Below are 26737 nucleotides of genomic sequence, written 5' to 3' on the forward strand. Positions count from 1 at the left end.
CTGTCTGGTCGGGGTGTGGGGGTTCTTGGGGTTGGAAATTCAACTTTTTGGGTGAAGTAATATGGCTGGATTGCTACTCTATTCTTAAGATTCAAACTCAATACCTTTTGTTTTTTTTTTGTTTTGGGTTATTTAAGAGGAATTAAAGTTCTATTTTGATTTACAAGAAAAGTCGTAATTTGACTTGTAACTATTGTCGACAAATGGCCACAAGGAGGTAAGTTGTCTATAACTAAATGCTTCAAACCAACAAAAAGTCAATAGACAATTTTATGGTTATTAAGCTAATTGTCCGACCAACTTAATTGAGTTTTTTTTTTTTTTTTTTTTTTTTTTTTTTTTTTTGGCTTGAACCATATATTGGTACATTTGACATTTTTTAAAGCTAAAATAAAAATATTGATTAGTTTACTTTTTAGTTTAATAAACCGACCGTTTGTTCATATTTTATATTACTCCGTAATAATAAAATCGAATAAAAAATATATTTTATAGTTGATGAATGAACCAATGAGCTGGTGGTTGTAATTTAGAAGGAATGATTATTTTGTTTATTTAATACTCCGTATGAGTTAGGAGCCAACTACTGGTGAATATAGTTAATTTCTTTTTTAAAAAGGTAAATTTTTTAGTAGGAAAATATGATTTTTCTAAATTTTTACATGTTAACATGATTTTATTTGAATAATTTGTAATAAATTTGTTAATTCATAAATAAATAATGTTATTTTTCCCCTTGAAAATTATCTATTGAATTTTTTATTTGAGTCGGTCAACTATAAGCAACTTAAAATGATTTACTATTTTTGTGATCATTTACCTGCTAGGGATTGTGAACTTTCACATAAATAAAAAAAAAATGATATTTTCCTCCTTAATTGTCATTCTTTTTTTTTTTTTTTTTTTTTTTTGAAAACTTAATTGTCATTCTTAAATGTTCACCATGGCAATAAAAATTTGTTTATTCATTAGCTACCTTGAGTTGACTGAACATTAAAAAAAGAAATTTATTGCCCTGAGAAGGGTTATTGCATAAGTCGGACATAATTTTTTATTTAAAATTTATGTGTTTAATTATTGCTAACACCCTCTTATTTTTGAAAAATCAATCTGTCGATTGTATTAATTGATGAAAGCTATAATAGAGAAATTTATATAGTACGCACTATGGCCGTGACTGCTATTTCCCATCCATATTAATGTTGTATATATTTTTTTAAGAAAATTTTATAATCCTAAAAAAAAAAAAAAGTAATATTATTTTTTAAATAATTTATTCGAGTAGGAGATTCGGATATCCATTCCAACAAAGAAACCAATAATTATCATTTTTCCCATAAAATACAAAAGAAAAAAAATCAATAATAATAAAATAAAAACAAATTACACGAATTACCCACCCTGTTTCGGTACGCCCCTAGGCCCTATCTTCCTCCATCACAGATTCATAGCTCAGCTCAATCTTCTCCTCCTGCGAATCTTAATTACAGGTGCGTGTTTGAATTACGCGATCGATTTCCTTTTCACTGAATCTATGGTTTTAAAATCATTATGGGGTACTGTTAATTAGGGTTTTGTTGCGTTTTTCAGTCTATGCGTTGATTAATTTGCCCATAATATTACCCTTTGGTAGCTATGTATGTAAAGCTGATGCGTTTCGCGTTGATTTTCCTTGAATTTAAGAGATTTGAGTCGATTAATGCACATTCTTTAGTTTAGTAATCAGGGATATGATTTTTTTTTGGGTGCTATTTTGATAATAAGAATACCTTTTTTATGCCAAAAATCGTAGAATTACGACATTTTTGGTTTACAGTGGCCTGAATTTTGGGTTATGAGTTATCTTTTCGATGAAAAGTAAGTGTTAATTTATTTCAGGGAAATTTCAGTTGTTTAATGCCAAGTAGGTGTTTGTGTGTGTGTTAGGGAAAGAGCGATTTTGGAAAGAGTAAAAAGAGGCAGAGATTTGAGTAGCAGTAGCTAAATATGTATCGGCCTGGGGCAGCCACCACCAACCGGGGTGGAGTACCTACTGATAGTGTAGATTCTGTGGTGACACTAGATCAAGTTCCCCGTTGGATTGATGCTGAGCAGAGGTACTTGTACGCGAATGAAGATCCTGCTTTTCCTAATACATATTTCCCAGATCCTTTGGCACCTGCTTCTGGGTCTGAGATTAATGGGGATGGTATCCTTTCCAAGTTTCCAGTTGATCATGAGGTGAACTCGAAGATATATTTGTGGAGAGGGGACCCTTGGAATCTTGAGGTGGATGCTGTAGTTAACTCAACCAATGAGGTGAGGAATAATAGATAGTTTTATCAACTTTTACTGTTTATCAGTATTCATTAAGACTTTTCCAGAGTCTCAAGTGGCATGTAAATCTTTTTGTTTATCTGCAAATATGATAGTCCTTGTGAATATATTAGTCATTAGTGCTTGCTAGAAGCAATAGAGACCATATCAATTCAACTTTATCTGAAAGCCATATTTCTTTTGTTGTCGACAGAACTTGGACGAAGCTCACAGCAGCCCTGGTCTGCATGCTGCCGCTGGACCTGGTCTTGCAGAAGAATGTGCAACACTGGTAAGCTGGAAAACATAAGTTTCCATATATCTCTATCAATATCAAAGGGTAACTTTGCAATTGCCTGGAGACACTCATGACTCTGATCAGCTTTCTTGATAGATGGCAGTGGCCTTATGTTAAACTTAACCAGCTATTTCTAATTTATTGGAAATAATGTTTTGCAATGTTGAAATGTTAGTTTAATTTTCCTTCATAGGGTGGCTGCAGAACAGGAATGGCGAAAGTTACTAAAGCATATGATCTTCCAGCTAGGTGCGTACTGCGTAGTTGTTTATTTTCTATATTATTTACTCAAAATTGAGAAATGCTTTGAAACAGAATAAAGAGTCACTACATATTGTTATCTACTTATCTTATGAAGCATAAGTTTCAGTTATTCTGGGTTTGTTAGAGCCCTTGTATTCTTTTTTTAATCTAACAAAACTATGATCAATTCCATATGAGTATAAGCATTTTTAATATCAAAATTTTCTACTCTTGATGTAGAAAACAGAGAATATCTAATCAATATTAACTTCTGGCCTTACATTTTGCTTCAGTTACTCATCCAACTCTACTTTTACTCACAGAAATGCATCTTCTCCCCAATCCAATAATCGTCTCTTTCTTGCAGGAGGGTTATACACACAGTTGGCCCCAAATATGCCATCAAATATCATACTGCAGCGGAAAATGCTCTTAGTCATTGCTATCGCTCTTGCCTTGAACTCTTAATTGAGAATGGCCTTCAAAGGTTGCTTGATGGAACATTTCTTGTTCAATTGCTTACTGAACCTTTTATCTTTTTATTGTTAAATTTCAACTTGTATGACATTGTGATCTCCCACCTTTTGATATGTGGATGCAGTATTGCGATGGGCTGCATTTATACAGAAAGCAAGAATTATCCACGAGAACCTGCTGCTCATGTGGCAATAAGTGAGAACGATCTCATATATGTGTATGGATGTAGTGTTTCCATGTATTCTAATTATGCTTAGGAACATTTTGTCATCTATTATGTGTTTGGTAATTCCTTGGTTCACCGTGTTTCCATTTTCAACTCCCCCAACCTTATTTTGTCTTATCTTGGACTAGGAACTGTACGGAGGTTTCTTGAGAAACAGAAGGACAAGATACAGGCAATTGTGTTTTGTACAACGACGTCATCTGATACAGAGATATATAAAAGGTTTCCTTGAATTATTCAATTCATATAATGCAAGTCTGATTTATAGTTTTGCAATCTGTCCAAACTTATTCTTAATGAGTTGATTGTGCTGTACTTATTGCTAATGAGTAGATTGCCCTGCACATTATTAATTTATATGCTTGTGCCATGTTTTTGCAGATTGCTTCCTCTCTACTTTCCTCGTGATAAACAGGAAGAGGCTATAGCCATTACAAAACTTCCTGCAGATGTTGGGGATGAGAATGGCGAGACAGTTATAGATGAACGTAAAATCAGAATAAAGCCTCTTCCAAAGACCAAAAAGACTGTTCCAAGGGAACCACAGACCACTCTTGATATCCCCATCAATGATGTTGGATTAGTAAGAAGGTTGGTCATTGGAATTTTTACATATAGGTGTGAAGATGTTTAGCTAATAAGGAAACCATTGTTTGTCTCTATGGTAGTATTGCATGCATTTTTAAGTGCTTGCTGGTTAAGACTGTCACTTGAATTGTTACTATGCCTGCCTGCCGAACATATAATTGTATATTTGTATAGATCCTCTTCTTTCTTGAATTCTGCTATTTGTTTTGTATAGCATTTATAATTTCTTGACCTTATTGGTGGTAACAATTGTATGATTTCTCAACATGTAAAAGAAACTGTATGAATTCTATATCACCAATGTTATGCCAAATGACCCTTAACAAAACTATTTTTGAGCAGGAATTCATCCTATTTGGATTCATATTTGGATCCTACGTTTATGTCCCTTATCAAGGATCCTGATCAGCGAAGGAAGGAACAGTGGGAAAGAACTATTGAAGAACAAAACCGATGGAACTGCTTTAAAATGCTTGGATATGGTGAACTTGGTGGGCCTCCTCTGTCAGCTGCTGAAGAATACTCACTTCATTCCAGATATCTCGCTAAAGCGAATTCTGTGAATCTGTCAGACATAGCAGAGATGAAGATTATGTATGCAACTATTTCTTTAGATGCATCGCCCCTCCTTTCTCTACACTAAAAGTATCAATGATTTCTGTGATTAGGTTGCATGACTTTTTCTTTACAAATCCCATTCTTACCTCTTGTGTTGCAGTTACCGAGGTGGGGTAGACAGTGAGGGCCGCCCAGTTTTAGTGATTGTGGGGGCTCATTTTCTGCTCAGATGTCTTGATCTGGAGAGGTTTATTCTTCATGTTGTAAAGGCAAGTAATTTCGGCTATCTATCTGGTCATCTTTACTACCAATGATTCCATACTATCTATCAATGCCGAGATTGCATCATTTTCAATCATAACAGCTAACAGTATTTGCATTTCAGGAGTTTGAGCCATTGATACAGAAGCCTTATACTATTGTTTACTTTCATTCTGCAGCTTCTTTACAGATGTAAGTGCTCTCTTGTCCCCTTTGTTGTATCTCTTTATCATATGTGATTGATTAGCTCAGATTTGCCAATCTTTAATCGCAATTTAACGGATTTGTCTATGTGGATGCTTTCCATTTCACCCTATCAATGAAGCTTTTTCTACTTTAGTGAAGTATCTCTTTGTCCAATTGAACAACCATTTGAAGCATCCTACTGTTAAAAGACGTGCTTTGAGGCTTCATTACATTTTCTATTCTCCTTGATTCACCAGTCTAGGATAGATTGTAGTGAACTTAAACTCTAATTTTCGTAAAAAAATGCATTTGGTTTGCTGAAGGAGTGCTTATTCAATGTATATGTATTCTTTTGTCATTTCTTGTGTTTTATAATAATCAGGCAACCGGATTTGGGATGGATGAAGAGATTACAACAAATTCTTGGCCGGAAGCACCAACGCAACCTTCATGTATGCAATTCTACCGCATTTTTGGTTCCCTTTTTCGGCATTCTGAAAGCTATAATTGCATTTTAACATAGTATATTTTTTCCTATTCAGGCAATATATGTCCTTCACCCAACTTTTGGACTAAAAGCCGCAATTTTTGCATTGCAACTTCTTGTTGATAACGAGGTATCTTGAATTCTCGTCGGCCTGTCCTGAAAAAATACCATGAAACAAATACGTCTTTCCTAATTTAGAATCTTGACCATTTTCCTTCTCTGCTGAATCTTAGCGCATGCATGTTATTGATTCCCAGGCATGGAAAAAAGTTGTATACGTTGATCGCCTTCTCCAACTATTCAGATACGTTCCCCGCGAACAGCTTACAATCCCGGATTTTGTGTTTCAGTAAGTGTTCATTACTCCCGAACAGTCAACTCCTTTGTCTACTCTAGGTAAAATCTGGCACTTGCAGGGCATAGATGCTGAATGGTCTCCATAAATGGTGTGAATCACGTTGTGCTTTTCTTGAACATAATATATAAAAATAATGTGTAGTCTCACCATCAACTTAGGCTTTTAGTCGAGACATAACACATCCCTTTATTTTGGTATCAAAGCCAGACCTAGGCAAAAGCGCAAATTATATTGTAGGCCAAGGTCCACCATGCGCAGTGTGGACCTAGTCCAGATTATGTACTTGCAGTTAACAGATTATGTACCTATAGATAAACTGTAAGTACATAATATGTTAACCGTGACAGTGTACATACTACATACTCTGTTAACTATAAGATATATAATATGTTAATTGCATGTACATAATCTGGATAGGGTCCACAATGTACATAGTGGACCATGGTCCATGATATAACAATTGAGGCGAAAGGTTATGGGTTTGAACTATGTATTCGGGCCCACACATGTGAGGGGGCATACAGACGGAATACATCCCTTCAATAGTTTCTTATCGTGGAGCCCTCGTTGCAGGCACGATTTAGAAGTGAACGGTGGAAAGGGACTCATCGTGGATCCCAGAACGAAATATGTTCATCAGAGACCATGAAACCCGAAGACAAAAACATTAATCATCAGCCATGGAAGCACAGTTATAGCTTGTAATTTGTTGGTTTTCATTTTCCTTTTCCAGTGTTTAGGTGAGGTTGCAAATTCTTCTTCTTCATATTCTTGTTCCCCACTAATTTTTGTGAAATATCATTTTTATTTCTTCTTCCCTGTAATTCTATTGTTTGAGGAACAAACAGAAACACAGTCTCTTGTATTCAAAGGCAATAATTTCCTGTTTGTATCCTATCCCCCTTTGTGTAACTTTGTAACAGCACCCAATAATTTCTAGTCTGATAATAACAAATTTATCAGTTTGTTTCATCTAATTCATTACATTTCAAATTAAATTTATCAAATTCAAATTCATAAATTGTGATTTATTACTTTGATTTAGAAATTTAATTTCATCAATTTGTTGGAATCAACAGAAAGTAGGGGACAATTTGAACAACTTAGATTTTAGTGTGAATTTTGCTGTTTGTGCAATTAGGTTATTGAACAAAAATATGGAAACAACATTTATTAACATTAAAATTTTGTGTAATGTTCAGGACACTTGTTAGGAAGCATTAAATATGGGTGCTTTTGTTTATTGATTGATGATGTATTCCCATACCCCCTCGGTCTTATAGGATTGTAGATGAGTTAAATCACAATGATTCAACGGCCCCTTAAGTGGAAGGGCAAGTGTTTGATGCCCACAAAGAGCTACTTAGCAAATTATATCGTGGATCATAATCTAAAACGACATTAATTTTGTCAACATTTTTTTTTTTTTCTGTTTCACCTATATGTTCAGAAACTCAAAGGTTCATGTTCATAAATTAAACACTACAGTATTCAAATTATGCACAAAAAAATGCTATTGCCGGGAATCGAACCTGTTTTTTTTTTTTTTTTTTTTTTAAGTGGACGCGCGTTTTTAGTCAAAACGACGTCGTTTTTGCAACCGTGTGCACCATACACGGTTACACAGCATAATTTGTGCCCATATCCCCTCAATCCTATAAGATTATGGATAAGTTAAAATGTTAAATCACAATGACTCAACGACCCATTAAGTAGAAAAACAAATGTCTGATGCCCACAAGGAATTACTTCGCAAATTATATCGTGGATCATGATCCAAAATGGCATCAATTTTGTCATTTTTTTTTCTGTTTCATCTATATGTTCAGAAACTCAAAGGTTAATGTTCATAAATTAGACACTACAATATTCATCCTGTTACATATTTGTAGCATGACTTATATATGTTTAGAAAATCAAAACTTAATATTCACAAACTAGTATGTTCAGAAACTCAAAACTTATGGCCCGTTTGGTTCACGGAATAGGCCGGGAATGGCATAGCATTCCCAGTAATAGGCCTATTCCGTTGTTTGGTAACCATTTCTATTACCAGGAATAATATTCCTGGTAATAGCCTATTACCTAAAATAAGGTAATAGCTATTACTAGGGCCCCCCCTGGTATTAGCCTATTACTGAACGCTCAGGAATAGATTTTAGAATCTATTTCCTTTTTTACCCCTTTCTTTAACCTAATTTTTTTTATCATATATATAAATTTATCCTATTTCACCACCGTCGTCGCCGCCACCACCATCGCTGCCGCCACCACCACCATCGTCGCCGCCGCCACCACCACCATCACCGCCGCCGCAGCCACCACCACCATCACCGCCGCCGCCACCACCACCACCACCATCGCCACAACCGTCACTGGCCCCACCACCGCCGCCGCCCCACCACTGCCACCGTCGCCACCACCACTACCACCACCGCCACCGCCACCATCACCACCACCGCCATCGCCACCACCATCATCCCCGCCACCGCCACCAGAACCACCACACAGCACCACCACCGCCACAACCGTCGCTGCCCCCACCACCACTGCCACAACCGTCACTGTCAACACCACCACCGTCGCCCCCACCACTGCCACCACCACCATCACCGCCGCCGCCACCACCACCACCATCACCGCCGTCGCCACCACCACCATCACCACCATCGCCGCGCCGCCGCCACCACCACCATCACATATTTTTATAAGGGTATTTATGTCTTTTAAAACATATTTCATTTCTATTCCTTAAATCAACCAAACACTGTAATATAATTCCTAAAGTCTATTCCTTCCGCGAACCAAACAATAGAATACAAATCCTATTCTATTCCTTGCCTATTCTATTCCTTATGGAATAGCATTCCTATTATCTCAAAATTCATTCCGTGAACCAAACGTGTTGTTAATGTTCAGAAATGACACCTCATTAATCACGACAGCTGAAACGCTATTGTTTTGGACTAGGGTCCACTTTCACAATATAGCTATTGGAGTCATCCGACAAGTGAGTGAGACTCCCACATTGTAGCTGTCAAGACTTAATCCTACATCTTTGAATGCAATTTTTTCACCCGAAGGCGTCCTCTTATTTGACCTTGGCCATGCAAGGTGTCCATGTTAAACATGTGATTGTTATTTCCAAATCCCCACCCCCCCCCCCCCCCCCTCTCTATTTGAACCCCTCCCCCACCCCCCTAAACCCCCCACCCCCCCCCCCCCCAAAAAAAAAAAAAAAAAAACAAACAAACAAACAAAACTTGGGTAAGATGAAAATATTCAAAGACTGCATATTTGAAGCAAAAAATGCTGTATAAATTCAGAAGAAAAAACATAAGGTGGGGTAACTCCTGAATATATATTGTATGAATCTGAATCCTAGTGTACAAGGAACTCTTTTGTAAAACCAATACACCCAAATAAGACAGCACATTTTGAAGCAAATGGTGTATAAATCCAGAAAATATGAGGCAGGATTATTCCTGAATACACAGAGATTTGTAACCAACCAATTCTGGGTATAGGCACTGAAGAAATTATAGACTACAAAGACATGTACAAAGATAATCCCCAACCTAACAACCTCAGCTCACTACCAGAAAGTCATTAAAACAAGCTTCCTAGTCTGTCTTGTCTTTATATCCTCTCTATAAAATGATTTGAGTATAGATTACAGCCTCTTTTCCCCATGGTTTATGACAACGGGATTGCAGAAAGGTTACCCGTGGCGGGAAATCTTTGCCTTCGAGGCCGCCTAGTTGTCTTTCCCCATCCCGTTAGGCTTCTGTCCTCCAAACTCGATTCGATAGTGTTCTGTTGATGCATTAAGGAAGTGGTTGTTGGGGTTGAAACGAGGGCGGGCCCACTGTCAATAATGGCAGCCCGTCGCCTTCCCCTTCCCCTTCCACCGCCATTTCTTCTTGTCAATCCAGAGGTCCAGGGATGACCGGTGGCTCTCATTAATCCTCCGAACGTTTGAAGGTCTTCGGTCACTTCGTGTCTTGACAAGGAAGTCAGACCGGGAAGGATGTCCCTCTGAAAGTCCCTTCGCTGCCTTCCCCTCCTTCCTGGACCCTTTCGGGCTCGATTTGAGACCGAAGTCACCACACTATCTTCCACGTTTTGGATCTCGGGAACGAATGGTTTAGGCATGTAGTCTTCTTCCTTTGTCTCGGTTAGTTGCAATGTCATAGCCTCGAAATAATCTATTCCCTCTGAAGAAGAATTATCGTTAGGAGCCCCGTTCTTGCTTACCATTTCTTTGCTCGACTTGCCCGAAGAGACAGCATTGACAAACCACCGAAGCGATTCGGTCAAAGGATCAAGACGGGTCTCATCTACAACCGATGAGATGGCAACGATTGATTCTGCAGCGATCCTCGCAACTTCATCTTGTTCTTGCTCAACCTTGTGCTCGGGCAACTGCAAAGATGCCTCGGGTCGTTTATGCTCTTCCTCGGGGGGTAAATTATCTCCCTCGTTGTCCAAAACAACGGGAGCTTCCAAATCTATCTCCACGGTCCTTGCTTTGACATTATCGCTCACAACACACGGCCCTAACGGATCCTCATCCTCGGTAATACACGAGTTCAAATCGAAGTGGTTTTTGATACCTGTAGGTTCTCGGGCAGCTTGATCCTCGGACTCTGCAATTGAAGCGTCAAAAGCCACATTGATATCGATCACGATATTCTTCTTGTCATTTCTGATATTTTCTCCTTCAAGCAAGGAAGGAATGGTTGCGGAATTTGAAACAGGTGACTCGTTTTTGGAAGCACAACGATTTTCAATAGGAACCCCGAGAATTTTCCTGACATTTTGAGTCCCCGACACCTCCTTGGCCCCAATATCACTCAAAATCGAGGCAGATTTTTGGATGAGGATTTCATTGAGATTCTTCGAAATTTCACCCTTGCAAAATGGAGTCGAAGAAGATGGAATGAATTCAGAATCAAAGTTTGGAACTTTCCCCTCGTTTTTTTGAAATTTAAGCCATGGAAATTTAGCTACACTGTCTTCTTCGAGCTTTCTTTTATCATCAACGAACTCTTCATCTTGCTTCGTGGTGACATCATCCGCAACATTCAGGTCAAAATCCTTTGCCGACTTAGAACCTGTTAAGTTGGAGCCGACAAGAAACTTCCCATGTTGATGGTTAGTATAGCCCTTGTTATCGTTCGGATTGTTAAAAAAAACCGAAGGGAATCGAACGGATGGTTCCCTCAACCCCGATGAAGATCCATGGTAAAACCCATTCTGGACAGGTAGCTCACTGCCCAAACCCCCGGGATTCACTATAGAGCTCCCATTGGCGTGCCACTTGTCTCCGATAGTTTCATGGCCGTGAGAATAAGTGTGCGAGTTTCTACTCAAATCTATAGACGAGTTCAAAGACGCACTTGTATGGAGCGGTGTTAACTTCTGAGTCGGGCTACTCGTTGGCCTGCCACCGCAATTGGAGACGGAACATGACCACGAGTTGGAAATCTCGGAGGAATTACCTAAACGATGCGGATGGGGCAACAGAGATGTTGCACCGGGTTCCAAACGGCTACAATTCGAGTTTTCACGGCTTTTATCAACGGTTTCTAACCCACAACCCGCCCTCGCTCTCCACAGGTCATCCCTAGTACTGTGAGCGTGATGAATCCCGGGATTTTGATGAGCTTTCCCGAGCCTAGCTTCAACTGGATGAAAAGGCGTAAGTAGCTTATTTTGTTCAAGACATTGAGGTAACGGACCGACATTGCTTTTAGTGCGACCTGCAAAAGGGAATAAACATTTCGTTTATAACTACCAAGCACCACGAGTAATAGTCATATAGGATAGGATAAGACAGAAAAGAGTTTATCGCACTTTTGGTCCCACGACTATAGTGGCACTATCAGGATTAATCCACGACTTTCAAACCTTGCAATCTCAGTCCACGACTATTGTTTTTTTTTTTTTTTTGGAAAAATAGTCCTTCCGGCCCATTTTCCGTCAATTTCTCACCGGAAGGACCATTTTTCCAAAAAAAAAAAAAAAACAGTAGTCGTGGACTGAGATTGCAAGGTTTGAAAGTCGTGGATCAAACCTGATAGTGCCACTATGTATGCAATTTCTTAAGCCCCGCTAATTAGGCAAGTAGAACCATTACATGATATGTATTACCTGCTTCATATTTATAGGAGAGCCAGTCTCTCTCTTTTCCCTTACTCTCCATAAATGGACTACTCGGGGGGCCATTGGAAGTTCCGTGGTTAGTGTTCCACATCATTTCGGGTGGAGCTAAAAAGCCGGGATTTGGTTTACCGGTAACATTTCGGGTTTCAGCCTCTTTGTAGCTAGCACAATGACCGAGAAAATCAACGGGCGGTGGAATAGTTGCTTCTTCGAGCTGAGGAGGTTCGTTCAGATCAGCCAACCCATTTACACTTCTTAAACGTAAATGTGACATCGAAGCATCTTTTCGGGAATCAGTTCTTTCACCACCGCCTCCAAGAAACGATTTCATGCTACTCTCTCGTGCAATAGTAAAGTTTCCGTTAGCAGGGTAGCTCGGGAAGATGGATTCTTTAGAATCTTGCAACTGTTTGCCTTCTTCAGTATCGACGTACTGATCAGCCGAGAATTGAAGATCGAACAATTTTTTCCGCACTTTCGATGGCCTAGCCTCGAATGCTGCTTCACAGTTTTTCGAGGAACATCCATTTTGCAATTGAACTCGACCGGACTGTACATCGCTTCCCTGTGTACAGCTTAACAGAGAATTACCCATTTCGGTACTAGAAGTACACGGTCTAGCGTAACCAGAATTCGTCAAAGGAAAGCCGGTAACGTGCCATTTCTGAACATCTTCGTAGGGCACTTGAGATCCTAGAATGCTAGACGAAGACGATGGCTCCAATGACATCCGGTTTTTATTTAGTTCTTTCTTTTTAACTTCTTCCATCATGTCCCTCTGGATTCTGTAAAGGCGGTGGAGTTCCGAAACCTAAGAGAAAACGTCTCAAACAATTAAGAACTAGCAATACAAGCCCTTCGGGCTTCGGCACACGCAAAGGGCTTTGAAAAAGAAATTGCCAATCGGCAACCAATAATAGTGATAAAAACAACCCAAATGCGGGCAACCCCAGCCAAGTTGGTCAAGTTGTTGGCTTGGTGACCACACGGTTCCAATTTCAACTCCTAGTAGGAGCGGCCTATTGGTCTTTTTGGTTTGAACCGGTCAGCTATGGGCAACCTAGGCTGGTCTACCTCCTTGTGATCCTATGCCGGCTAGGGTCACAAGGCGAGATTTACCCAATGCACACCCTCAGGTAGTGGCTGCGGGTTTCCTTCCGTCACCCAAAAAAAAAAAAAAAAAAAAAAAAAAAAAAGAATCCCAAATAAACATAAAACAAACCAGCTTGGTTGGCATGAGTGGTCATGCACTCTTGTCCCTTAAGAGAGGTTGGGAGTTCAAATCCCCTCTTGTATAGAAAAACTAATCTGGCCAGCACTTTGCTCCTTAGTTGGGCCAGCCCGGTGCGAACGGGGATTAGTCTGAGTATGGTATGGGTTTATTAAAGGTGCCTCCTACAGTTAGGGTTTGCTCAAGACACCTCGTGGTCTGACCAAAAAAATAAATAGAAAACAAAGCATATAACCTAAAACAGGTGTACCTGATTCTTGAATATTGCCTCGTGTTCGAGCATTTTCTGTTTTACTGCATCCTTGTTGTATCCTGAACAGGCATCCACAACGCTCCTCGACGTGAAACCATTACAATATTGCCCATTTGCTACGGCCCTATCTCCATAAAACAGGGGCCAATTACTACTAGTAGAATCCTCATTAAGGTCCCTCATGGAGTAATAACCCGGCAAGACGCCTTTCTCGTGCACTTGGGTTCCCATTCCTGCACAAACCAATGAAAATTAAACTAGAATAGATGGCTTATTCTTGATTACTAAATTAAGTATTTCGACAGAAGGAAGAACACTCCTGGTCATTATGGGAAACGCCAACGAAAATTAACGAACAATCAGCCAACAATTGCAAACATAATTCACAAACAAGCGGGGAAAAGTACAAAGGTCTGATTCAAACATACTTGGCATCGATTAGAACATCAGGATATTCACCAATTGGAGAAAAAGGAAACGATACACAATTGAAGATTGCAACGTATATATATTCAAAACATTCCCATTTCAGAATGTACAATTACAAGCTACAAACAAAAATATAAATTAAAAAAAAAAAATCGTTGTTGGAAAATGCAGTCCACAATTCATAGTGGCATCTTTTGTTTGTTTTTAACGCTTCATAGGAACTAGCATGTCACAAACCAAACCAACCAGTTAACCAAAGGAAATAACACAAATTTCTCATTCAACTACGCAATTTAATCGCTTCTTTAACGAAATTGAAACAAAAACCAGTTAAAACAATAAAATAGAGCTCAGAAAAGCATCAACACCTCAGCCAAAAATAAGCAACTAATCTCAATAGATAAATTCCGAGTTCTCACTCCAATCAGAAGAATAAACACTTCACCTTTTTCTTTACTACAGTCACAAGACGAAACACTTTTAACACAAATACACAAATACACAATACACACTTCATAAGCTTCGAAAAGTCGCAATCTTTTAACTTCACAAAAACTATGGGAAGCATTTATGTCCACTAGCAAATAAGATGCCAAAGATAACTAATCGAATCTGTCAGTATATTTTCACAAATAAGTAAACTACAGTATGATACAGGAAATGTGCAATCCCAATTATCCAGATTAACCACCAAACCATTAAATGGAGAGCCCAAAAACACAATTCAAGCACAATTACAGCAAGGTAACAACAAAAATTACTAATTAAAATCAATCATCTAAAACAAAAACAAGAATTCCAAAGAACCCAATAATCATCATGTCTAAGATACTTTTACCTCAGACCCACATCCTGGAATCACCTCTTCTCATGACCCTTTGATGGATTGAATCATTAGACAAAGCTTCAAGAATTAAAGCAGCTCAAAATTATGGATATTCAAAGCCCAGGAAGCCAAACAATTAGAAAGAAAGAAATTAAAATATAAACAGATTAAACCAAAAAAAAAAAAAAAAACCAACAATTCAGGAATAAATAAAAAGGGAAAACTAAAGTTGGGGGTTTGGCAACACCATTGAAGAAGCACAGATCCTCATGAGACTGAACAAAAGATTGAAGATTTCGATCTGCTGGGGCCAGCCCCCCGTTCTCTCTCTCTCTCTCTCTCTATCTCCCTCTCTCTGTCTAAAACTAAGTTCTTTCTCTCCCTAAAGTGCGTAGCATAAATTTTTAATTTTTGTAGAGAGAGAGATCCCAGATAAGAAATCTTTCACACAAACAAACGACCTTCTTCTAAGAACAGTGACATTTAATTTGTCAACATCCGGTCTCTTTTATTCTCCGCTTTTTCTTCACTATAAATTTCTTTCCTTTTTCTTCCTTTTTTTTTTTTTTTTTTTTTGGGTACCCACAAAATTTTATTGAGAAATCATAAGAAATGGGGCATTTTCTTGATTCCCTCCACCTTCCTTGCTTTTTTTTTTTTAAATATTAATATTAATGAATTAAATTTTACAATATCATACGTAACCTAGTGTGTGTATAGTAGAATTGTGTACTTAACTTGTTAAAGATACATTTTTAAAAAATAAAGAGAAAATTTGCATATTTGATGCTTAAGTTATACTCAAGTTTCGACTCAATTCCCTTAATTATGATTGTATTTTTTTTTATCCTTTAATTATGAGCGAAGTGATGAATTTGGTTTCCAATGTTAGGTTTCCGTATCAACTTGACGAAAAATTCAAAAATTTTATATTATTTGAGGGATAAAGTAGAAAATTCATATATTATTATCATTCTTGTATTGAAACCACTTGACAATATTATTTTCAATTTCCCAACCTCCTATTTCAAGGTTATTTAATTCTAAAAATATTTCAATAACCCTCGTATAACTTGTTAGGAACCTAGGTCCCATAAACTCTGCACTGTAGCTTAGGTCATCTCCAATCCAAAACACCAAATTTTTTACTAAAATGAATATTCTCAAGCATATTTTTACATCAATTTTTTCTATCTCCAACCCATTTACAACAATTTTTATTCCTTCACTAAAATAATTTGTATTCTCAAAAATCAAATCTTTATATTAATACTTTAATTATTTTAATGTAAAATATTATTAGAAGGTAAATAATATTTTATTCCACAATAATACATCATATGACATCCATTACGTTTTTATTTAATTTATATTTAATATTAATTTTTTTAATAATTTTGATATGATCTTTCAAATGATATAATTTATTTTTAATAATATACAATTTATGTCTAAGTATTTTTTTAAAAAAAATATGTAAATATAATCCTAAACAAAAAGAATACAAAAGGTATTAATAAAAAATAACAATGGCAAAACAAAGAAAAAATCTGAATTTTTTGCCATTGATGAATAGCATTGTGCCAAAATTTGCCATTGCCGTGGCGCAGTATTATTCATCCACGTTAAAAAATCTGCCATTTTGCCATGTTCATTGGAGGCTAATTGTGTCAAATTTGTTGCCTAAAATTTGATTTGTCATCTTCTTTGGAGATGGTTTTAGTCAAAAACTAGTATTTGCGCCCGTGCGATGCACGGAATAGATTTGTTGTAATATATTAAGAATATTTGAATCGATATATAATTATTTAAATTAGAACATCAAATATTATATAGTTCAATTGAATATACGGGTTGGATCATTTATGTGTTTTTATATTATCATTGTATGAATTTAAGCAAATAATTGCTCAAATTAATAGCTAATGTGTAGATGTATGCATGTAGTGTTATAACTTTGGAGATTTTTTTATCATTGTTTAGTATTTTTTTTTTATAAATTATACAAATGCGTTTGTTTTCTAACAACTCAGTTATATGAATGAATTGTTATCTTAATTCATTTGTATGGAGGATATTTTTTTTGTCTATACATATAGTAATTTTGTCATTTAAAAAATATAATATCAACGATTTTATTTACACATTGTTGAAACCTCTTTGTAGACGACATTGGTAGTAGCAACACAATCTTGTCCATCATCGTCTAGAGCTAACACCTTCAATTGATCAGGATGGGTGACTCGGTGAAAATATATAATGGTATAATATTAGTCAATTAGCGATCCTTTTATATTTTAAATAAATTAGTAATATCATATTCATTTTCAGTCAATTATTCTTTTATATTTTTAGTCAATTAGAATATTACATGGAGTGATATTTTTACCTAATTTGTGTTCCATTTTTAATTGAGGATGTATAATATTATTATTGAAATATTTCTATTCCATTTGTAATTTACCTTTACTATTGTTTAAAATATGCATTTACTATTTATGATGTAGAATATTATTATTGAAATATTGGCGTTCAATTTTAGTTTCCCTTCCATTTTAATTAAAATGCAATGGTCTAACCATTTATTTTTTTCATATTAGTCAATTATGAATAATTTTTTATTTGCAGTCAATTATTAATATTCATTTCCTTTTAAATTTTCAATCCATTAGTAATATCATATTTATTTTCATCCAATTACTTCTCTTTTATTTTTAGTCAATTAATCAATTAGCGAACTAAAATATCAAATGCAATGATATTTTTATCAAATTTTCGTTTCATTTTTAATTGATGATTTAGAATATTATTATTGAAATATTTCCATTTCATTTTTAATTTTCGCTACATTTTTAATTTACCTTTACTATTGTTTAAAATATGTCTTTAGTATTGATGATGTAGAATATTATTATTGAAGTATTTCCTTTTTATTTTTAATTTACCTTTACTTGATAGTGTAGAATATTATTATTGAAATATTTCCATTCTATTGTTTAAAATTGTGTAAAATTTATGACATACTTGTGATTTGATGTATTATACTGTGTAATATTATTGTGAAAAATTAAAATGTAATGATCTGACCATTTTTTTTTTCTATTTTAGTCAATTATGAATCTTTTCTTATTTTCAAACAATTGTTAATATTCATTTCCTTTTTCAATTAATCTAATGTTTGTTGCCAAGCACCTTGTGCTTAGATGGCATGTAGTGACCTCTCTTATGTGGGAAGTCATGAGATTGAGCCTTAGTGAAGGTGTTGGTTGAGAAAACATGTTTGAACAGATACTTATTTATTTACCTAATTTTCATTCCATTTTTAATTGATAATATAGAATATTATTGTGAAATATTTTTGTTCTTTTTTTTTCATCATTTTTTTTTAATTTACCTTTACTATTTACTATTGTTTGGGCGATAAATCAAGTAAATAGAATTTTGTTTTTAATTATATTATAGATTTTTTTTCTTTTTCTATTGTTTGGGTGTGAAAGTAAGGAAGAAGGATTTTCTTTTTAATAATGGTATAGATTGAGAATCTTTTTATATTTACCTATTTAACTTATTATTATAGTATTAATCAGTGACTTTCGTTTCTTTTTCTATTTTTAGTGAATTAAGGATCCTTTTATATTTTTTTATTTTAATGTTAACTTTTAATTTTACTGATTATTATTAGTATTAATTATTCAGTGAATTCCATTTCATTTTCTATTTTTCGTAAATTATGAATCTTTTTTTTTCAATTTTTTTTGTAGGATTATTTTTACTGTTGTTTTTATTATGACCCCTTTTAAAAAAAAAAAATCTTTCATTTTCATTGAATTAAGAATCCTTTTTTATTTTCAATTTTACTGATTATTATTAGTATTAATCAGTAAATTTCGTTTATTTTTCCATTTTTAGTGAAGTAATGATCTTTTTTTTTCTTCATATTTTACTGCTTATTTTCTGACTGATTATTATTACTATTAATTAATCAGTGAATTTCATTTCCTTTTCTATTTCTCGTGAATTAAGAAACTTTTTTTATTATTCTAATTTTTGGTAGAATTTTCTTTTTTTTACTGTTATCCTTATTATGACTTCTTTCTTTTTTCACACCCTTACGTTTCTTTTTTCCATTTTCATTGAATTAAGACTCTTTTTTTTTTTTTTTACCAATTATTATTAGTCATAATCAGTAAATTCCGTTTATATTATCATTTTTAGTGAATTAAGGATCTTTTTTTTTACTGATTATTGTTAGTTTTAATTAATTAGTGAATCCCGTTTCCTTTTCTATTTTTTGTGAATTAAGGATCTTTTTTTCTATTTTACTACTAACTTTTTTACTAATTATTATTAGTATCATTAATTGGTAATTTTTTTTTTTATTGTTTGGGCGGGTAAGTAAGAAATGGGGGTTTAGTTTTTAAGAATAATATAGAATTTTAGTGAGTTAAGGATCCTTTTTATAGAATTCTCTTTCAATATTTAAATACATTAGCATAGTAATTACACCAAAGAAAGAAAGAAAAATTATTAGAATAATAGTATTTTCACCCGTTCGATGCACAGAATGAATTTGTTGTAATATATTAAGAATATTTGGATCAATATATAATTATTTAAATTAGAACATCAAATATTATATAGTGCAATTGAACATATGGTTTGGATTATCTATGTGTTTTGATGTTATCATTGCTTAAATTTGAGCAAATAATTGCTCAAATTAATAGCTAATGTGTAGATGTACGCATGCGGTGCTGTAATTTTGGAGATTTTATTTATCATTGTTTAGGATTTTTTTTTTTATATAAATTAGTCAAATGTGCTCATTCTCAAGCAACTCAATTATAGGAATGAATTATTATCTTAATTCATTTGTATGGAAGATATATATTTTTTTGTCTAGATATATAGCAAATTTGTCATTTAAAAAAATATCAACGATTGTATGTACACATTATTGAAACATCTTTCGACATTGGTAGTAGCAACACAATCTTGTCCATCATCGTCTATAGCTAACACCTTCAGTCTATCATGATGGGTGACTCGAGTGAAAATATATAATTGTAGAATATTAGTCAATTAGGGATTTTTTTTATATTTTAAGTAAGTTTGTAATATCATATTCATTTTCAGTCAATTATTCTTTTTTAGTTTTAATCAATTAGTCAATTAGAATATCATATGCAATTATAACTTTTTCCTAATTTTCGTTCGAGTTTTAATTGATTATGTATAATATTATTATTGAAATATTTCCGTTGCATTTTTAATTTAACTTTATTATTGTTTAAAATATGCCTTTATTATCTATGATGTAGAATATTATTGTTGAAATATTTCCGTCAAATTTTAGTTTCTATCAATTTTTAATTAAAATGCAATGATCTAACCATTTATTTTTTTCATATTAGGTCATTATAGATCATTTTTTATTTGCAGTCAACTATTAATATTCATTTCATTTTATATTTTCAGTTAATTAGTAATATCATATTCATTTTCAGCCAATTATTCTTTTTTATTTTCAGTCAATTGGTCAATTAGAATATCAGATGTAGTGATATTTTACCCAATTTTCGTTCCATTTTTAATTGATGATGTAGAATATTATTATTAAAATATTTCTGTTTCATTTTTCATTTTCATTGTATTTTTAATTTAACTTTATTACTGATTAGAATATGCCTTTATTATTGATGATGTAGAATATTGTTATTTAAATATTTCCTTTTCATTTTTAATTTACGTTTACTTGATGATGTAAAATATTATTATTGAAATATTTCTGTTCCATTTTTAAAATTGTGAAAGATTTATGAAATAATTATGGTTTGATGTACTATATTGTGTAATATTATTGTAAAAAATTAAAATGTAATAATTTGACCATTTCCCTTTTTCATTTTAGTCAATTATGGATCATTTTTTATTTTTAGTCAATTATAAATATTTATTTCATTTTTCAATTAACCTAATTTATGTTTCTTTTTTCATTTTTAATTTTCAGTCAATTATTAATATTCAGTTATTTTTTAAGTTTACCTAATATCCATTCCATTTTTAACGGATGATGTAGAATATTATTGTGAAATATTTATGTTCTTTTTTTTCATTCTTTTTTTTTTTTTTTAAAATTTACCTTTACTATTTACTATTGTTTGGGTGGGAAATCAAGTAAATAGGATTTTGTTTTTAATTAAAGTATAGATTGACTCATTTACGAATTGGTTCAATAAATTGTAAATATTACCAATTGTTTGGTCACAAAATAAGCTTTATCTAATTATATCTATATTAAATTATATATATATATATATATATATATTATTTAATAAATTAGAAATTATAAAAATAAAAAATGATTAAATTGTGTAAATTATATCAGGGAATATTACGAATTATTTGATTAGAGGAATTACTTACTGAAAAAAATGTAGTGAATTATTTTATTAAAAGTAGCAAAAAATTGTGTATATAAATTAATAAATTAGTTGTATAAATTAAAAATGAAAAAACAGGAAATACATACTTAAAATTAGATTTCTAACTTATTTAATTTTCAGAATTTCGGAATAAATTTGTAATTGTATATAGTAAGGTAAGAATAATTCTTATGCAATATACGATTTGACAACTCAATTAATATTAAGATTTCGTGCAATGAACATGTATATCATCTTGTGTACTCATTTGAACGGTAATTTATTTTTATACAGTAATTATGCATAATAAATTAATATTATGCTAATTAATAACTAATAAAATTTATTATTAATTTGACCATTAAAATTAGTTTGGATGATAAAAAAACATATATGAATTGGTTCAATAAATCATAAATATTACCAATTGTTTGGTTAGAAAATAATCATTATCAAATTAAAATTGATTAATTTGACAAATTATACTTAAGATAAATATTACAGATTATTTACTTATATAAAACTTTTATTGAATTATTATTTTATAATAAGGAGTGAAAAATTATATATATATATATATATATATATATATATATATACCATATTGGTAGTTGGTTATATACCATATTATGGATTTACGTCCATATGAGAATATGAAAAGAATAAATGTACAACCTAATTAATACTACGTATTACATAATATCATACCTAATATTACTATACATAATACCATACGTAATTATTATTTTTAATACCATGCATACAATTACCATACATACTTGAATTGGTTATCAATATAGATTTCTTAAATTGGTTATAAATCATATTATAGTATTACGTCCATATGAAATAATATTAACATACATAAAATTACCATACATACTTCTTAATATTTAGATTTATTAAATTTGTTACAATTCATATTATGGTAAAATAATTCTTATGCTATATACGATTTGGAAACTCAATGAATATTAAGATTCCGTGCAATGAACATATATTCCATCATGTGTACTCATTTGACCAAAAATATGAAGGTTGGTTCAATAAATCGTAAATATTACTAATTGTTTGGTTAGAGAATAATCTTTATCAATAAAATTTAAAATAATTAAATCTCTATCATATTCATATGCTGTTGCTTTAGGCTTTTGTCAAGGAGCACTACTCACGATCCTCAACACATTGCCATGGCTCCAAATCCTTGTGTTACTCCTATTGGTGCTGGAAGGACCGTCAGATCAGGAAAAAAAATATTAATAGTCCAAACTCATTCAATGATGTCCCTTCTCATGCAAATGACCTGCAGATCTAGTTGCTCAGAGTCCACTAATAATCAGATGGTCAATTTTTTTTCTATCACTATGAATAGTGCATTACTTAATCTTGCCCAGAGTCCAATAATAAACAACTTTTAATGGATTGAGATAAGGTATTAGAGAAATACCTTTTAATGGGTTGAGCAAACTCGTCCAGATTAATGATGAAGAAGATCAGATGATATATATGATCAATATAATCATAGTTTATATAATATATGTAGATAGATTTTAAATTTCACCAATGGTATATATGATTTTCTATTCTTTATTAAAAAAAAAAAAAAAAGAGTTGAAAAAGGATACAGAGATTTACCAAATGTGTAGGTGTAGTGCAACAGCTCTTTTGGATACGCAGAGAATATGGGTCTTGTTCCTCCTCTTCTTGAAGGTCCATGTTCTCTACACCATTGCTATGCAGTTGCAGAGAATATTCCCTTAGGTTCTTCGTAACTTTGTACTGTTTGTATTGAAGAGAATGTGATGTATATATAGGTGTTTAGATATGATTAAGGGTAACATTTATGGTTTTTATTATATTACCAATTACCAATTACCAATTACCAATTAAAATTAGAGTTACAATTTTACATTTGCTTACCAAAAAATTATATATAGTTACTACTTAATTTATATTTGAAGAATATATTTACCTAATTTACTTTATATACAGTAATAAGTATGTCTACACATAAATGAATAATATATAATATATAATTTCAATATTTTGATAATTAATTAAATTAGAAAATTAAGATATTATATAAATGCCGCTAAGTTTTGGGGAAAAATTTATATGGTTTTTATATTATTATTATTATTATTATTATTATTATTATTTTATTATGCTTACATTATTTCATAAGATTTTTATTATATTTGAACAATAATATTTTCAATTATATTATAGAATATAATACCATACATAATATTACCAATTATGTAATATAACAATTAATAGATTTTATTTAATTTCCATTTGACATTTACTTACCAAATAAACTTTACTACAAAAGTTTTGGGGGGAAAATTTGTTAGGAGGATTTTACTTTTATATATATATAGATTGTATGTTATATATATAGAGAGAGAAGTTTATTCAAATGCGGTCGCACCCTCTCCTGTACAACCGTTTGAATAATATATTAATAGTGTTAACAAAAGACATTAATATTGTAGAATAAATATGCAACAATAAAATACAAAAATATATTAAAAAAATACATCATATAACTCCCCACCTCTAATGATACATTTTTGAACACTGTTTGGTGCTTTTATTCATACATAATGGTGTCTTTTTAATTATGCGTACCTCATTTATGTATTTTTTGTTGTGCATTTCCTAATGCTTATGTATATTTATATAACTATTAATGCGGTTACACTGATCACACAGAAAGGCGTAGCTACACCTGAATTCAATTATAATAAGTCTCACACATAAGTGTATGGTGGAATTACATACACCCGGAACGAATCTCAATATTTTCCATTCAAATTTGATATTTCTCTATCGCTAACAATAAAGATATCTTACATTAATAGCGCATTAATGATACCAACCGGGTTGACAAATACAATTTATAATTTTATATAAATATATAATATTTATCATTAAATATTACCTACTTTTTGTTTATGATGAACTCACCCTTTTAGATTGGGCGTTGGATAGCGTCCTATTCGTTCTTGAATTGTTAGGTAAACTTATTACTTTATTAGTATTTTATTTAAAAGAAAGAAAAAACTTTTTTGGCACTGAAATGAATACAATTTATATAACTAGTACATGCTAATATAATATATTGTTATTATTTAAAATGAAAATAATGTATATTTACTCTTTAAAATATTTATGATTGATTATTTTTGTGGTTTATATTATTAAAAGTCATAAAATATACTTCAAATTTGGTAAGATTGTGGCAATTTTGATCCAATGATAATGGGAACATAAGAAAACTCGAATGAAAAGATTTGGATTTAATGTTTTCTTATGTTTACGTTTGTTGGACAACTTTATTGCCATTTGTAAGATTATGACGGTTTTGGTTATCTAGTGAATATAAATATAAGGGATATTTCGTTTTGATCTATTATTTTTATTCTAAGTTAAACACCCTAAGTCTTGAAGTACCCATGAAAATATTTGAAGCTTAATGTAATCTCTTATGCTTTTGTTATAGCACACAAATCACACAGAAAAACAAACTCGATCGAGAATATTAACAATAATCAAACACATGATCTTCTTATGTGAATTTATACTTCATCAACTTGGACACACATTTCAAGACAATTGAAGGTACATTTTTCAACTTTTAAAAGTGGGCCTAAACAACCAATTGCGAATAACAAATTAAAGAAATCAAAATTATATCTTGTTTCTCGATTTAAAATTTAGTGAATCAATTTTGGACAAAGTAATAGTATAACGAGTAATGTTATTTTCCTCTCCTGATTTTACATCATAATTTTTACCTCTTTATGTGGTAATCTTTTATTGGTTCCTTTTATATATTTAATTAATATATTAATATATACATTTCTTTTTTAATGTTGGGTAAGTTAATCAATAAATAAAAACAATAATTGTATTACTATGTGAAAGGTAAACAATATACGATAAAATTATAAAAATTAACATAGTTCTACTATAAATACTCACGATGTGATGGATTCTATTACACTGTAATATCTGTTCATCTATACTTTATCAACCTGTTGAAGCACAAAGAGTCAACATCGTCTCTACTGAAGCTCAATTTCATGGCCTCCCACATGGGAGAATCACAACATACCATCTGAGCACAAAGTACTTGACACGTATTTTAACTTCTAGCAATCGAATTTTAAAAAATTAATTCAATAATCAACTAATCAAAAGACAGTACCTCACCTGATTTTATATTGTCAAAAATAATCAAACATTCTCGAATAAGGAATAAGCTAGGGCCAAGCACCTTGTGCTCAAATGACACATTTGTAATTTTCTTTGAGGCAAGATTACAGAATCGACCTTGATAGTGAGGTATTGACTTTTTAGACTGCAACAAATAGAGAAAGTATAGAAGATATATTACCTTATAATACAGTAAATATTACTAGAATAAGGAATAAGCTAGGGGTTGTTAATTCGTGGGGTAAACGTAAATGCTTATATTGGGTCTCAGCTAACTACATGGGAATTTTTTTTTCTCATTTTCGCAATTTTTTTAGTCTATTTTAAGTGATTTTGTTATCATAAAATTTTTTCTATTTTAAGCATCGTTAATTGGTTAACGGTAGTACCATGGTGAGAAGATATAATGAGGGGGGACCCACTAACACCGTGGGGTGATTGATTATTCTTTTATGTACGGAGCATTTCTTTATTGTTGAATAATTCGTCCTTTAAAAATATTATTTTTTAATCGACAAAGAAAACTCGCAATTATTTTTCTGAGTTTATATGTATTTTTATATACTAATTTGTAAATTATGTAGAAGAGATAATTATAGTGGTCGTGCGATGAGTTTAACCAAAATGATATTAACTAAAATCAGACTGTAATATTTAAATACGAGAATCACGTTCTACCCACTTAGTTATCATTTTTAATGCATAAAAATATTATTAATTAGTGAAAGCACCACATAAAATTATTAATTAGAGAAAAAATCAATTTTAATTTCTATAATCCTTCTCAAAATTAGTCAATCATATTTAAAGTTGTTCAGTTGTAATATTTTATTTTATTTTAATAATAATTTTGGTCTTTCTATAATTTCTTTTGTCTATGTGTGTGAGAGTGTGTGTTAAACTATGGGTGCAAATGAATCGAATAACTTGTTCAATCAAAATTTAATTCTAGTTTTTTTTTTTTTTTGGTTTTCAAAAAAAATAAAAAATTATCTTAGTCATTAATCTAGGAAGAATAAAAAATTTGAAGCTTGGGGAAAAATGTGGTAGTAATTTTATAAATATTACAATCATAAAAGTGCATATCGCATAACTGCGAAGTGCACCGAGCAAAACTACAAATTACATCGGATAATGTTTAGATGAGCACTCAACATCTACGACTCTAAAAGTACATATGGTGATATGTAAAAGTGCACTGAAC

At 32.4% G+C, this 26737-nt stretch overlaps 2 protein-coding genes across 4 annotated transcripts; one reads left to right on the forward strand and one right to left on the reverse strand.

The window, feature by feature from the left end:
- The first annotated feature begins 1375 nt into the window (after positions 1–1375).
- LOC109166261 (protein GDAP2 homolog) lies at positions 1376–6954 on the forward strand. 2 transcript variants are annotated; one of them, XM_019315182.1, is made up of 15 exons: positions 1376–1490; positions 1927–2298; positions 2510–2587; positions 2787–2842; positions 3204–3323; positions 3438–3508; positions 3668–3761; positions 3921–4130; positions 4470–4721; positions 4846–4954; positions 5071–5138; positions 5515–5584; positions 5675–5749; positions 5853–5968; positions 6551–6954. In XM_019315182.1, the coding sequence occupies exons 2-15, from the start codon at positions 1987–1989 to the stop codon at positions 6624–6626; spliced, it is 1707 nt and encodes a 568-aa protein (XP_019170727.1). In that variant the 5' UTR covers positions 1376–1490; positions 1927–1986; the 3' UTR covers positions 6627–6954. The 2 variants fall into 2 exon arrangements, with proteins under 2 accessions (XP_019170727.1, XP_019170728.1); XM_019315183.1 differs by having other exon boundaries at positions 5877–5968.
- Positions 6955–9319: 2365 nt separating this feature from the next.
- On the reverse strand, positions 9320–15343 carry LOC109166260. 2 transcript variants are annotated; one of them, XM_019315180.1, is made up of 5 exons: positions 15132–15343; positions 14897–14962; positions 13627–13862; positions 12134–12956; positions 9320–11742 (listed from the first exon to the last, which is right to left on the reverse strand). In XM_019315180.1, the coding sequence occupies exons 3-5, from the start codon at positions 13858–13860 to the stop codon at positions 9674–9676; spliced, it is 3126 nt and encodes a 1041-aa protein (XP_019170725.1). In that variant the 5' UTR covers positions 13861–13862; positions 14897–14962; positions 15132–15343; the 3' UTR covers positions 9320–9673. The 2 variants fall into 2 exon arrangements, with proteins under 2 accessions (XP_019170725.1, XP_019170726.1); XM_019315181.1 differs by lacking the exon at positions 14897–14962.
- Positions 15344–26737: the final 11394 nt, after the last annotated feature.

Source organism: Ipomoea nil, unplaced genomic scaffold (genome assembly GCF_001879475.1).
Source record: "Ipomoea nil cultivar Tokyo-kokei standard unplaced genomic scaffold, Asagao_1.1 scaffold3087, whole genome shotgun sequence".
NCBI lineage: Eukaryota > Viridiplantae > Streptophyta > Magnoliopsida > Solanales > Convolvulaceae > Ipomoea > Ipomoea nil.